Here is a 12,586-nt window from a genome sequence, read left to right on the forward strand (position 1 = left end):
GTACACCTGTGTTAATGCATGCACTCAACGCATGTTTATTTTAACTTCTAAAGTAGGTCACGTTAGATATAGATAGCACTAGCACCAACTCTCACAAACTTATGATGATGGCACACACTCCATGGGAATTGGTTGCTGCTTGTTGTAGCAATGTAAGGTAAATAAATTGTGTGTTTGTAACAGCAAAACTTTCACAACTGGAAATTCAACGTGCTCAAGTAGCTTAACCGTGGACAGACTTATTCCTTTCTCCATTATGTAGGCAATAGAAAGCAATTTTGTTAAATGTAGTCTATTCGTAAAAGACGCAACGCCGCATTAATGCGTAATGCGTAAAACAATGATCACCAACCTAACAACAAAACGTCTTTCAAATGCAAATGGCCCGAATAAACCTTTAGCTTTTATCATTATAGTCCATCATTACTGGTGTGAGGAGCTATCTCGCGCAGTAGTTTGCCTTCTCCTCTCCTGAGTCACTTCTTGCTCATGTGTGCGCGACCTTTGCACTAATGCGTGCGTGAGCCGCGCGCGTGGCCGTATAAAAGTCGCGCTATGCCAAGACCGAGCAACAGGTAAGACAGGTGAGCCTCCTCCTGCATCCTCACGACACTGCTCGGCTCCACTCTCTACAGGTGCGTAAAGACCAACGATACTAAGTGTTTTTATGTACTCACACAAGACACTTTTATCTTAATGCAGGCTGTAGTTATCATATGTTTGAAGAAGATAACTTTTTTAATCAGTATTACCGTTTGTACGTTACAGTGAGTGCCTCCTATCTCTTTTAGTTTCTTGGATAAAAGATTTAGTGCTTCTAAACACTTGACATGTTCATATATTCAGCTACATTTCTTACTATGCAGTACCTGGAAGTATTGTGCGTTTTTGTCCTTCTACTTTTGTAACTGAAATTACGTTATTTTTCTGCTTCAGCCATGGCTCCCAGACCTGAAGAGGGAACAGATCACTCCTCCAATCTTGGTATGTCCTTCGTCTTTAGATACTTAGCTTTGTGCAGTTTATATTGTAGCCACTTACACTGACTTTCTCTTTACATGATGATACTTGTAGAGAAATCCCCCAGCAGTAAGGATGTGGCTATACTCCCTGCCTATTCTACTGTGGATTTGATGAATGAGGAGAAAGAGGAAGACCCTTGGGACCTGCCCGAGCTGAAAGACACTGGGGTGAAGTGGTCAGGTGAGCCCCTCCACTCTCAGTCACCCCTATAGAAGGATAGTATGGGGCTTATTCCAGTGTTTCTGTGTAGAGCTGGACACAAGAGGGAAGGTTATGAGAGTCCTGACCGGGCTTCTGAAGTTGGTTATGCTGCTTGGACTTCTCTACCTATTCATTTGCTCCCTGGATGTTCTGAGTTCTGCTTTTCAACTGGTTGGAGGTAAGAACACATTAAAAAGAAAAGGCTGTGGACAAAAAATGCTAAAACAATGGTTGATTTTGCACATTTTATACAAAGTAGTCTTTATTTTCACTTACTATATCACACCACAATACAAGTAGTAAAATTGCTCAGTGAATTTCTTGAATACAATACCAACAATAGACTCTGTTGTTACTACAATTTTTTTCTGTTCGTATGAGCTCCTCCTCAAACTATGACTAAATAAACATAAAACTTAAAATAATACAGTTAGGTTGACCTATATAGTAATTATAAATGCTAGTTTGACCTGCTTTAGTACTAAGTCGTAGTAGTTTAGTCATAAAATAATGTCAGAATCGTTTTATATTGTGCATGAACTGCCCAAGTTTGCTGAAGTCATGTGAAACAAGAATAGCCTCCATGGTGGGTTCATTGTACGTTTATATTTGCAATAGACACGGACAATAGTGCTTTCAAAATCTTGGCCTAAGTTGCATTTAAGTCAATAATAAATAAAAATGCAATCTAACGTTATAATCTTGAAATACTGTTTAAAGAGCAAAACACACAGTGGATCTATTGTTCCCTGCAACAGTAGGAGGTTAAGTCATTGTGGACAGGAATAGCCCCAGTGGTTGCTTCTTTGTATTTTTGGTGTTTAAACTCTGTTGTGCTTATTCAGGTAAAGCTGCTGGTGACATCTTCCAGGAGAATGCAGTGCTGGCAAACCCTGTGGCAGGTCTGGTCATCGGAGTCTTAGTCACAGTCTTGGTCCAGAGCTCTAGCACCTCCTCGTCTATCGTGGTCAGCATGGTCTCCTCCGGACGTGAGTCAATTCTGATCACTGAAATCTGTCTATGCGTATGTCATTTTGTTTATTTAGTGTGACAACAGCAGAAAATACTACTTCCACCGCTATTGTTACTAGCTACTACCACACTAAAACCTGTACTACTACCACTGGACCCACAACCAGTGCTAGAATCGCTGTCAATTCTAATATTACTACCACCACTAGCTTTTCTACTAACTAACAACTTTGATTTGCATAACATTCAGTATGCATAGTTTGTTTTTTAAAGCAGTGGTTCCCAAACCTTTTTTTTCTGGGGACCCATATTTTAAAAGCCAGAAACCTTTGCAAACCAAGTCAGTAAACATTATTTGTAAGTCTCAAAATAAAGCTGGATTTGACCATTATTGAACATTAATAAGGATATTTTATTGTTGAGTGACTGATCGTGTCTCTCTGAACAATTAGTTTTACTCAAGTTTTAAACAATGAAAAACAGTCACTGAACCAGCAATAAAAGGATCCATAAGTCGCCTGTTTGGACATTAAAAATAGCCCATTTCTTTTTCTTTTCAACTTTTTAACATTCAAAATATTGGAACAAATAAATAGTCAATAAAATAATTACAAAAAGATTAGAAATTGTACAAAAATACACAACATTTCTAATGAGATAGGTGGGCGTGTCTGGGTTTTTGTAGCGTGTTCTAGTCCGGGGTGCAGGAGGAGAGAGCAACAAGGTGACCCAAAAAAATCTCTTGTGACCCACCTGAGGGTCATGACCCATTCTATAGGAAACAATGCTTTAAGGTACCCCATGCATGAAACTTGCCCTGACTTAGTTCTATTTTGGACCTAAAATAGATTTGATACTAATTCTAACCCCAACCAGCTGCTGTTGTGATGTTGAGCTTTACAACAATAAGTAAATGAATGCAGCTTTACTGGCATTACTTGGACCACAAAATGAGACTAATCCTCAGACTGAATGCGGGCTAGATCAGGACTATAGCTGAGTTTTTTGAGGTTTTTTGGTAAATATCTGAGTAAAATGTATTATTGCTTTGGTGCAGTGCTGGATGTGAAGTCTGCAGTCCCGATCATTATGGGAGCAAACATTGGGACATCAGTCACCAACACTATTGTGGCCATGATGCAGGCTGGAGACAGGAATGAGTTTAGAAGGTATGATCCCCTCTACTCTGCACATTAGCACAGTCTATAAACCTGAAAAATTTTTAATTGTTTACTCTTTTTAACAAAGCTCACAATTACACACACACTAATTCAGTCTGATTTATTAAGGGATTACATACATAGCAAATTATTAATCAGTAGTTACTAATAAAACATTCCTTGTAGTCACTATCTAATCCACTTTATCACTTGAAGAGATGCTTTGCTTTATCATCATTACTAGTTAAAAGACACATGAGCTACTGTCTATTACATCATGTGCTAATAGAGCCACTGGAATTTCCCTTGCGTAATCAAATTGTAAAATCAGCCTACTTTTAAAATGTCTTCTTTTCAAAAACAAATAAAAAATGTCTCTCAGCATGTTTCCATAAACATAAACGATACAGACTTTTAATGATAATCATTTACCACAAACAATATCCAAATTGAACTTTGCTCCAAACCCTAATCTTTTCCGGACAGAGGATTGGTTGTGAATCTCTTCAATTAAAACCCCCAACCATACCACTGATGGCTCGACATGGCTGAATCTGGGTTTCAATTCAAATTCGATTAATTGCGCAACACTACTACAGAATAAACAGTCTTATTTTTTCTAGAATATTGAACTACAGATCCATAGAATTTAAGTAATCCAGTAATATGTGTTATTCAACTGTCCGTGGTTATAATGTAATGGTTGATTGTGTATGATTGTGTATTTCCAGGGCGTTTGCTGGGGCCACGGTGCATGACTTTTTTAACTGGCTGTCCGTGCTGATCCTGCTGCCTTTGGAGGTTGCCTCTGGAGTCCTGTACAAACTCACAGCTCTGATCATTGACTCCTTCAACATTCAGAGCGGAGAGAACGCTCCCGACCTGCTCAACGTGATCACGGACCCCCTCACTGACTCCATCATACAGGTACAATCTGAACAATCGATCTGTACTGTCCGCATAGAGTTATAGACCGCTTTATCATCCAAGGATCAGGAAGTGCGCTCTTAGCATGCTAGTGGTTGTTAGTATTATTGTGATGGCAAACTCTGCTCTGAAAGTAGCCCTTGTAAACTCACTGCAGTGAATAATTAAGATGGTAGGAATGTGTGTGATCGCTGCAAATAGTTGAAAATGAACTAGTCCTGTTTTTCATGTTTTTATGGTTTCTTTAAAATGTTAAGATTTACAATTACCAGCCCAAATACTTCATGTACTAGTCCCAAACCTGGATAAACGCAGATCTGTATATCAGGGAGAGCATCCAGTTTAAAATTGAATCTAAATTTAACATGCCCAGCACAAAGCAGAAGTGCAACTGTGGCAAAAGTACAAAATAAGACGCCCTGGTAATAACACTGTATTTGTCTCCTCTGTTTTTTCCTATAGCTGGACAAGTCTGTAATTACTGGAGTTGCCACTGGTGACCCCGAGGCCAGGAACAAGAGTCTGGTCAAGCGCTGGTGTAAAACCTTCTCTAACTCGGTAAGCCTGACCACAGCAGCACAAATATTATTCTGCTATAGAGTCATTGTGCTACATTAGGAGCATAACACAATGAATCCAAGGTTAGCTCACTTTTAATGACTACTATTGCCACTGCGCTAATGCTATTGTTGTCCATGTATTTTGTGTGCCGTGATTGTTTTGTTAGATCATATTTGTCAAGGTTAAATCCTCTGCTGTTTCATCAAAGGGCTAATGTAGCATGTAGTAATTTAAAGCTCATATCTAAAACAATTATTATTTACCGCCGCATTGTGTTCTGTGCTGAACTGCTTTTAACTGTGTCCTCAGTCTACCAGTAATGTGACTGTACAAAACTGCACCACTGGCTCTTTATGCTGGGAGGAAGGCAATTTGACCTGGACTCAGATCAACATCACTACTACCATCAACCTGGAGAAATGTAAGTGCATCTTTCAGAAAACCTTTCATACAAAGCAAATAGTTTTACCCGATCTACCAAAGCAAAGGAAACACGAGGAGATGGTCATTAACAAGGCCTGTCCTTATCCTGATGCTCTCCACTCTAAACAAAGCCTACCTTTGAGTATGTGACTCAGCTAATACCGCTGTGTGACCCCACTGCCTGGTCAATGGCACCATTCAGGATCTAAAGCAACAGGGAGAATGAAGTAAACCACTATTTTTGCAAAACATCTCAAAGTCTTATTGATGGTATTTAGAATGAGATGCATTTGTGCTGTGGTGACGCACGCCAAACAATGAGTGAGGATTTATTTTGGAATTTGTTTTGCTGTCTGTACAATTCAGAATGATGAAAAATTAGAACCATTGCCATTGTGATAAACAATTGAACACAAAATATATCTTTTTAATTCGTTTTTTATTTCGAGTTTGTGCCAAGAGAGAAACAATAATCATACACTACAACATATACATTGTAAACAACAGAAAAGCACATTTCTTGAATGAATGTTGCCCAGTTCATGACATAGTTTCAAAAATGATGTGTTTGCTTATGTACACAGAACTTTACAAATATTTACATTTAATAAAATAAATGTCATACTATAGTCATACAAACCAGAGATGGGGACTTGCAGGTTATCATTGGGACTCAAGTCAGACTTGAGTCACTATTTTTAGGACTTGAGACTTGACTTGATAAAATAGACTAAGACTTGGGATTCGACTTGGACTTGAAGGTCAATGACTTGGGACTTGACTTAGACTTGAAGCCTGTGACATGAGAAGACTTAAGAAGCACTTTTAAATCTGAATTTCTACGACTCTTATATAGACCATAAATAGTCATATATAAATATACTATGATTTTATAAGTACAATTTATCTTAAAATTGCCCAAATATAAGCTATATTTGGTACTTTGGTTTAAAGACTTGAAATGACTTGAAGCTCAAAGCAGACGACTTGGACTTGACTTGGCCAGTGACTCAAGACTAGACTTGGACTTGCCTGTATTTGACTTGGGATTTGAGGTCAAAAATTTGAGACTTACTTGAGACTTGCAAAATGACAACTTGGTCCCACCTCTGGTACAAACTAATAACAATGATAAAGAAGCCACAGAAGTTTATCTTATTACATCTTTTGAAAGGGTTAGGGTCAAAATGTTGCATATAACAAGAAGCTGAAACCTCTACAGTGTATAGACTTTAGTTCTACTGAGCAAAGATCCATCCAGTGGTATTATCAAAAAAGTTGAAAGTGCAAAACAAGATGAAGTAGGTGTTTACTGTAAATAGATATTGTTGTTGAAATATGTATTGACATTTACTCTGGAATAACAGCTGAGTATCTGTAAGCTGCTTTATTAAACTTATTAAAGAAGCATTTGCGGTGACAGATTGTATTTATCAAATTTTTAATCAAAAACGAATGTGGCTTATCAACTTAATATAGAACACGTCCTTCATCACAACTTTATATAACTAAAACATGTGTCTGACTTTCTTGAAGGCCACCACCTGTTTGCCAACGTGGAACTCCCGGACCTGGCTATAGGTTTGATCCTGATGGCCCTCTCTCTGCTGATCCTGTGTACCTGTCTCATCCTCATCGTCAAACTTCTCAACTCAATGCTCAAAGGTCAAGTGGCTGTGGTCATCAAGAAGGTGCTCAACACAGGTACGCACAACTCAACATGTCAAGTTTTGTGTAAAAAAGGAGATATATTCTGTTTAACCAGGCAGGTCATTTAGTTTTTTCCATGTTCCAGGAAACGCCTTGAATTTCAGTTTCTGGGTAAATCTTTGTTTGGTTTTAGTTTCAACCTAATTTATCTGTGGATTCTGGCTTACTAGTTTACTAAATGAAATAGTGCAGACATTTTCTAAAGTAAATGTGTCACAACCTTAAGAGGTCAATCATTAAAGAATGTATCTGAGGTGTTTTATTTTATACCCAGTGCTGAGAAGTAACTATTATACAAATTTTCCGGTACTTACTCTTTAATTTGCTGAGATACAGTCTGTTTCCTTAAATCAAAGGAATACATGCGAGGTTTCCTTCTAATTAGTGATCAATTAATGCAACAATGCCACACACATAACATTGTTTTATTCCTCTGTGGCTAATTACATTTTCAAAGTGTTCTTCCCGTCACTGTTCATACCTTATTAGTCATCTCATCTGTCTGCTGAGCACAATAGTGAATTTGATAAACCTGCTTGATAGTCAGCTTCTCCTTGCCTGGTGGTGGCGCTGATGAGCGGTGCAGGTATAGAATCTGTGAGTTTCCTCGGTCGTCTCAGGTCCAGTCCAGTGTCCTGAGGGAGAGGAGAAGCACAAACAAAACATATTATGACCCTGGGGAGTGCAGGAATACCGGGACAAACATTTCATAACATCCTACTCCCATGGGTTTCACAGTGGTTGAAAACAAGCACCGTTGCCATGGCGATTCACAAATCGAACAATTTTTTTATAGCTTTTGAATGGTTAAAAAATTGTGGATATAAGTAGCAAGCTGAAACCCATGATTGTGTTATTCTGCCATAAAATTGAGTACATAAAAGTATAAATACATTTATTATTGGGTCAAATTGCCACATTCAGAGGCCAAGTCAATGCAAATGACTGTAACTACAAAATATACAAAGTAAATGCTTGCAGTTTGAGGCTGACTCCCTGGAAGTATCATTTGCCACTATTAAAATTACCTGATATTTTCTATGGACATTTTGTTTGTTGGTTACTCTCTATGACACACTAGCAGACTGCATATTTAACTGAAGACTAACCTGTGGTGTTTTTACTCCGCAGACTTCCCGTTCCCATTTACCTGGGTCACTGGATACATTGCGATCCTTGTAGGAGCAGGGATGACCTTCATAGTCCAGAGCAGCTCCGTCTTCACCTCAGCCATCACACCGCTCGTGGGTAAGGCGCTGCTACATCACTCCAAGGTTTTCCTTGACTTTCTCAAGACTAATAATGATTCTCCTCCAGGTATTGGAGTGATCAGTTTGGAGAGAGCGTATCCACTGACTCTGGGCTCTAATATTGGCACAACGACTACAGCTATTCTCGCAGCTATGGCTAGTCCTGGAGAAACACTGGCAAACTCTTTACAGGTAAACATTACTTGTGTTTAAAGCAGTATTCAGAGCTTAAAGAAGCACTCATCCAATAGGTTACTTGATTATATTTTCATTCAAAAGGTAGTATTTCTTGGGTAGACTTAGACTTAGACTTAGACTTAGACTTAGACAAACTGGTCCATATTAATCCACAAGGGAAGTTATTTGGACACAAATAATGGTAAAAGTAGTACCTCAAGTATGGTAGTAGTAAATGGTAAAACTACTACTACAACTACTAACAACACTTACCACATCATTTTACATTTTTTACTGGAGATAATACAACCAGTAATGCTACAAATAATATAAGTTATGTTACTGAATATATTACTGCTGGTAGCATAAGTCAAATTAAAAAGCAAATATGTGAGTATTGACTGAGCAAAGCATAGTACTACCATAGTAACCTTCACTGTCACTACTTTCCCTGCTACAACTCATAGCTCTTATACAATTAATGCAGTTTTTACTATAGACATATTACATTTCTGTCTTTACAATACACAAATCACCACTCACTATGTCAAAAATGCACATAAAACTTCAAAATCTACTTAAACTAATTACACAAGTATTGAATCATGTTTCATGTTTAAGAATATTAAAGTCCACTAATTTATTTCTGCTACTGCCCTGAGTAATGGCATGTGCATCAGAGCTAACAGATGATAAAGATTTTATGGTTGATATAAACCCACAAAGTTACATGAGTAGCGATAGCATAGTTTATAATTCCAGTTTATGAGCCTTATCAAATCAGAACGGCTCTTCTGGGTGACCAAGTACTGCAAATGAACAACAAACAACATTTAGCAGTAAAAGGGGCTGTAAAAATAAATGCAGTTTCAGCAACATATCTGAGCTGCAAAAAACAAGACTCCTTTTAAATAATTAATATTTTTAGTGCTGTCCTCTCCGTGCATTTCACTCACGGGGCTCGTCTGTGTCTGGGGAAAAGCTGACCGATATTTTTCTGTCATTGGAAATTGAAAATAAGGGTTATGTTGCTAAAAGGTGGGCAAAATTGATGTTGGCATTAAAATTTTAAAGGGTCACTATTTTATGTTATTACTGGTAGAGAAACTGTACGATCATGTCAAAAAGCACTGTAAATTCAAACCAGTGTACATTTTAAACACTAGGCAAAATTACTTTCTCAGGATCAGATACTGTATCAGGTCATTAAGGATCATTTGCCACTTGATCTGTATGTAAATATTTCTAACACTTTATAAGAACTATACTTTCATTAGGCTTAATCAAGCATGAACAATGACGTAATCCATAATGAACAGTTTATTAAGACTGATTCAGACTCTGTAACTACATAAAGGTCTTGCACTTTATCCCCATGTATTTGAGTAAAATACGGTATGTTTTTCCCCAGTACAGATATAATGTATAAGCAGCTCTTGTGGTCAAAGTATGTCAGCTGCATGCTAATTAATAATCAGGAAGTGTGTAATAGCATCCCAAATGTTGTTAGCTTTACTGACATGGCAAAAATCCACACTGGTCTTTGAGAAAAAACGTTTGAAATGAACTACTTCTGTTTTTCACATTTTAAAGACAATTAAAATCTGTCTAAAGTAGTGAAAGTATTGATTAAGTAGTTATCTAAACCTGAAACTTTCTAATTCAAGTGTAGTTATTGTATGTTGTAACCTAATTTTATTTGTACAGCAATTTAATGTTCCTATTTTGGTGTTCAAAAGTAGAAACATAACAACTGAACAGTCATATTCACTGCCCTGTATTTCCAATGTTGGAGAATCGTGCTATAAAGATCTTTTTTTTCCAGATTGCCTTGTGCCACTTCTTCTTCAACATCATGGGCATCTTGCTGTGGTACCCGTTCCCGTTCCAGAGGATCCCCATCCGCCTGGCTCGCGGTCTGGGCAACAAGACGGCCAAGTACCGCTGGTTTGCGGCGCTCTACCTCATCCTGTGCTTCCTGGTGCTGCCCATAACCGTATTCGGGCTGTCTCTGGCTGGATGGCAGGTGCTAGTGGGCATCGGTGTTCCTATTATAGCCATTGTGATCTTCGCTGTCATCATAAACGTGATGCAGAAGAAGTGTCCTCGTGCCCTTCCCAAATTCCTGCGCAGTTGGGATTTCCTGCCCAGGCCGCTGCACTCCCTGGCGCCCTGGGACCACGTGGTAACCGTGTCACTGGGCTTCTGCGGCAAGCACTGCTGCTGCTGCTGTAAATGCTGTAGATGCTGCAACAAAGAAGAAGAAGATGAGAAAATGACAAAGGGAAGTGTCAAGAGTTTGCAAATGTACGACAACCCAGCTTTGACCAAAGACGAGGAAGTGATCAAATCCACTAATCTGTAAATATTGTATTTAAATGTTAATTCACTCAAGCAGTGATTCAGGACTCTCTGAAAGTGCAATCTGTGGATGAAAATGAGCATTACTGATCAAGGACTAAACAAGCTCTTAAAACTGGACTAACCTGGACCTAAACCAAGCCTGATTCTGAAGTGGTTCATGGCAATTGATAGTTTGCAGCTGATGCCATCAACATTCCCTGGGAGTGTGATGCTAACTAGAGGCACTACTCTGTCAGAACCTCTATTAGACTTTAATCTGAGCTTTTATTTTAACACAATCTAACCTGAAAGAGCTGAACTACAAGAGGTGAGATGATTTGTGCTCTTAAACAAGTCTCTTACAGTCACAAGCATTCATTCCACCATAGTGATACATGTAGAACTCCCCCAGCATGATCTCACCGATGTCTCAATAGTGTAGTCCAATTTTAGCCCTAGAATAATGCTATTTTAGACCTGGTTTAGATCTGGTGGTACACAGAAGGCCAAATATTTTAGATAGTATTTGAGAAGCAGTGGACTAGAGGACATCTGTGTACCACCAGTAGTGCCTGTATCATTGTTTAAAAGTCACTTATGCAGTACTAAGACACTCCTAATTGCTGGACACCGCCTGTGGGACAGAAAAATGTTCCTCAGTAGGACAACGTACAAAGTCTAGGACCATCTCACATCACTGGACAAAATGGACACTGAGTTGTCCATATCTGTTTATAATATTTAACTTTATGGATATATGGTTTTACAATGGGGTGCAACCAAAGATATTTTTATACTTTATATAAAATGTGTGACAGGCCTTATGGAAATTTTATGTAGCGTTAAATGTTTTCAGTATTTAAGAGTATATCATATTTGTAAATAAAAAATGTTATTTTTAAAACCTGTGCATGTTTTTTTTTTATGTTCACAGTACACAGTTTATGGACATTTACTTTGTAAGAATCCAGATGTTATAACAAATACATTTTTATAACTTTAGTACATGTGCTGATGGCATAACTTTTTTCCATGAACTATTATATAAAGACTTATGTGAAAAATGACATAAGATTAATAGAGGCTGGTTGATATAGCAACAGTCTCGCTTTCAGGAAGTTTAGTTTATATTGGTTTAAGACTTTTTCCTATAACATTTACACTTTTTTTTTTTAGACTTAGATAAACAAAGTAAAACACAGTCCACATCATGTTTTTTATTATTATTTTATCCTTTAAAGGCTGTTGTATTCTTTTTAGCAGTGTTCAAGACAAGCCATAGTTTTGCATTATGTTCCTTTAAGAAATCCTTGAATTTTATGGTAATGAAGTGGGGCCATTTATAACCTTCACACTTGACCATTACTTAGATTGACTACAGCCGATTAGCATTATTAGCTCATCGTATCTGATGTGCCTTTGACCTGATATACCTCATAGGTCTTCAAAGAATTAGAGTACTAACAAAGCCACTTATAATGGCATGGTTAATAAAGGCAGTCAAAAATGAATAATAATAATTAGTTAAAATTAGATACTTTGAAGTTAACCTGACCTAGTTTATGTGTCAGGGTAAGTAGGTTAGTTAGTGTCTTATATTGTGGTTAAATGCCTGGTCATTACTCAAAGTGCAGTTCAAAGTAGAAGTCAGAATTTACTATCTGAGGTGTGGCTCCGCCCTCTCCTCACTGCCCACGCCTCAGAGCCATGACCCTGTGACGTTCCTTTATGAGTTCACCACTGGACTAAAAGTACAAGTGAGCAAAGTTAGAATGGAAAACTTTATCTATTATGAATTAAGATTGATTATTTTATTACAAATATTTAGTGCTGGTAGCT

At 37.9% G+C, this 12,586-nt stretch overlaps 1 protein-coding gene across 1 annotated transcript; it reads left to right on the forward strand.

The window, feature by feature from the left end:
• The first annotated feature begins 497 nt into the window (after positions 1-497).
• Positions 498-11,605, forward strand: slc34a2b (solute carrier family 34 member 2b). Its single transcript, XM_020918931.2, has 13 exons — positions 498-635; positions 937-984; positions 1,075-1,203; positions 1,274-1,402; positions 2,070-2,213; positions 3,254-3,365; positions 4,088-4,283; positions 4,746-4,841; positions 5,154-5,265; positions 6,804-6,971; positions 8,109-8,225; positions 8,295-8,419; positions 10,230-11,605. Exons 2-13 carry the CDS (start codon positions 939-941, stop codon positions 10,767-10,769), a joined length of 1,914 nt encoding a protein of 637 aa, XP_020774590.2. The 5' UTR covers positions 498-635; positions 937-938; the 3' UTR covers positions 10,770-11,605.
• Positions 11,606-12,586: the final 981 nt, after the last annotated feature.

Source organism: Boleophthalmus pectinirostris, unplaced genomic scaffold (assembly GCF_026225935.1).
Source record: "Boleophthalmus pectinirostris isolate CB_2022bp ecotype Guang Dong unplaced genomic scaffold, ASM2622593v1 HiC_scaffold_7, whole genome shotgun sequence".
Taxonomy (NCBI): Eukaryota; Metazoa; Chordata; class Actinopteri; order Gobiiformes; family Gobiidae; genus Boleophthalmus; species Boleophthalmus pectinirostris.

What these genes read in the sequence shown, in the direction of transcription:
- slc34a2b (XM_020918931.2), top strand. Translation starts at nt 939, where the DNA reads ATGGCTCCCAGACCTGAAGAGGGAACAGATCACTCCTCCAATCTTG. An exon ending in TGCTTTTCAACTGGTTGGAG is followed by an intron (nt 1,403 to 2,069) that starts GTAAGAACACAT and finishes GTGCTTATTCAG; the next exon opens with GTAAAGCTGCTGGTGACATC. An exon ending in CAGCATGGTCTCCTCCGGAC is followed by an intron (nt 2,214 to 3,253) that starts GTGAGTCAATTC and finishes GCTTTGGTGCAG; the next exon opens with TGCTGGATGTGAAGTCTGCA.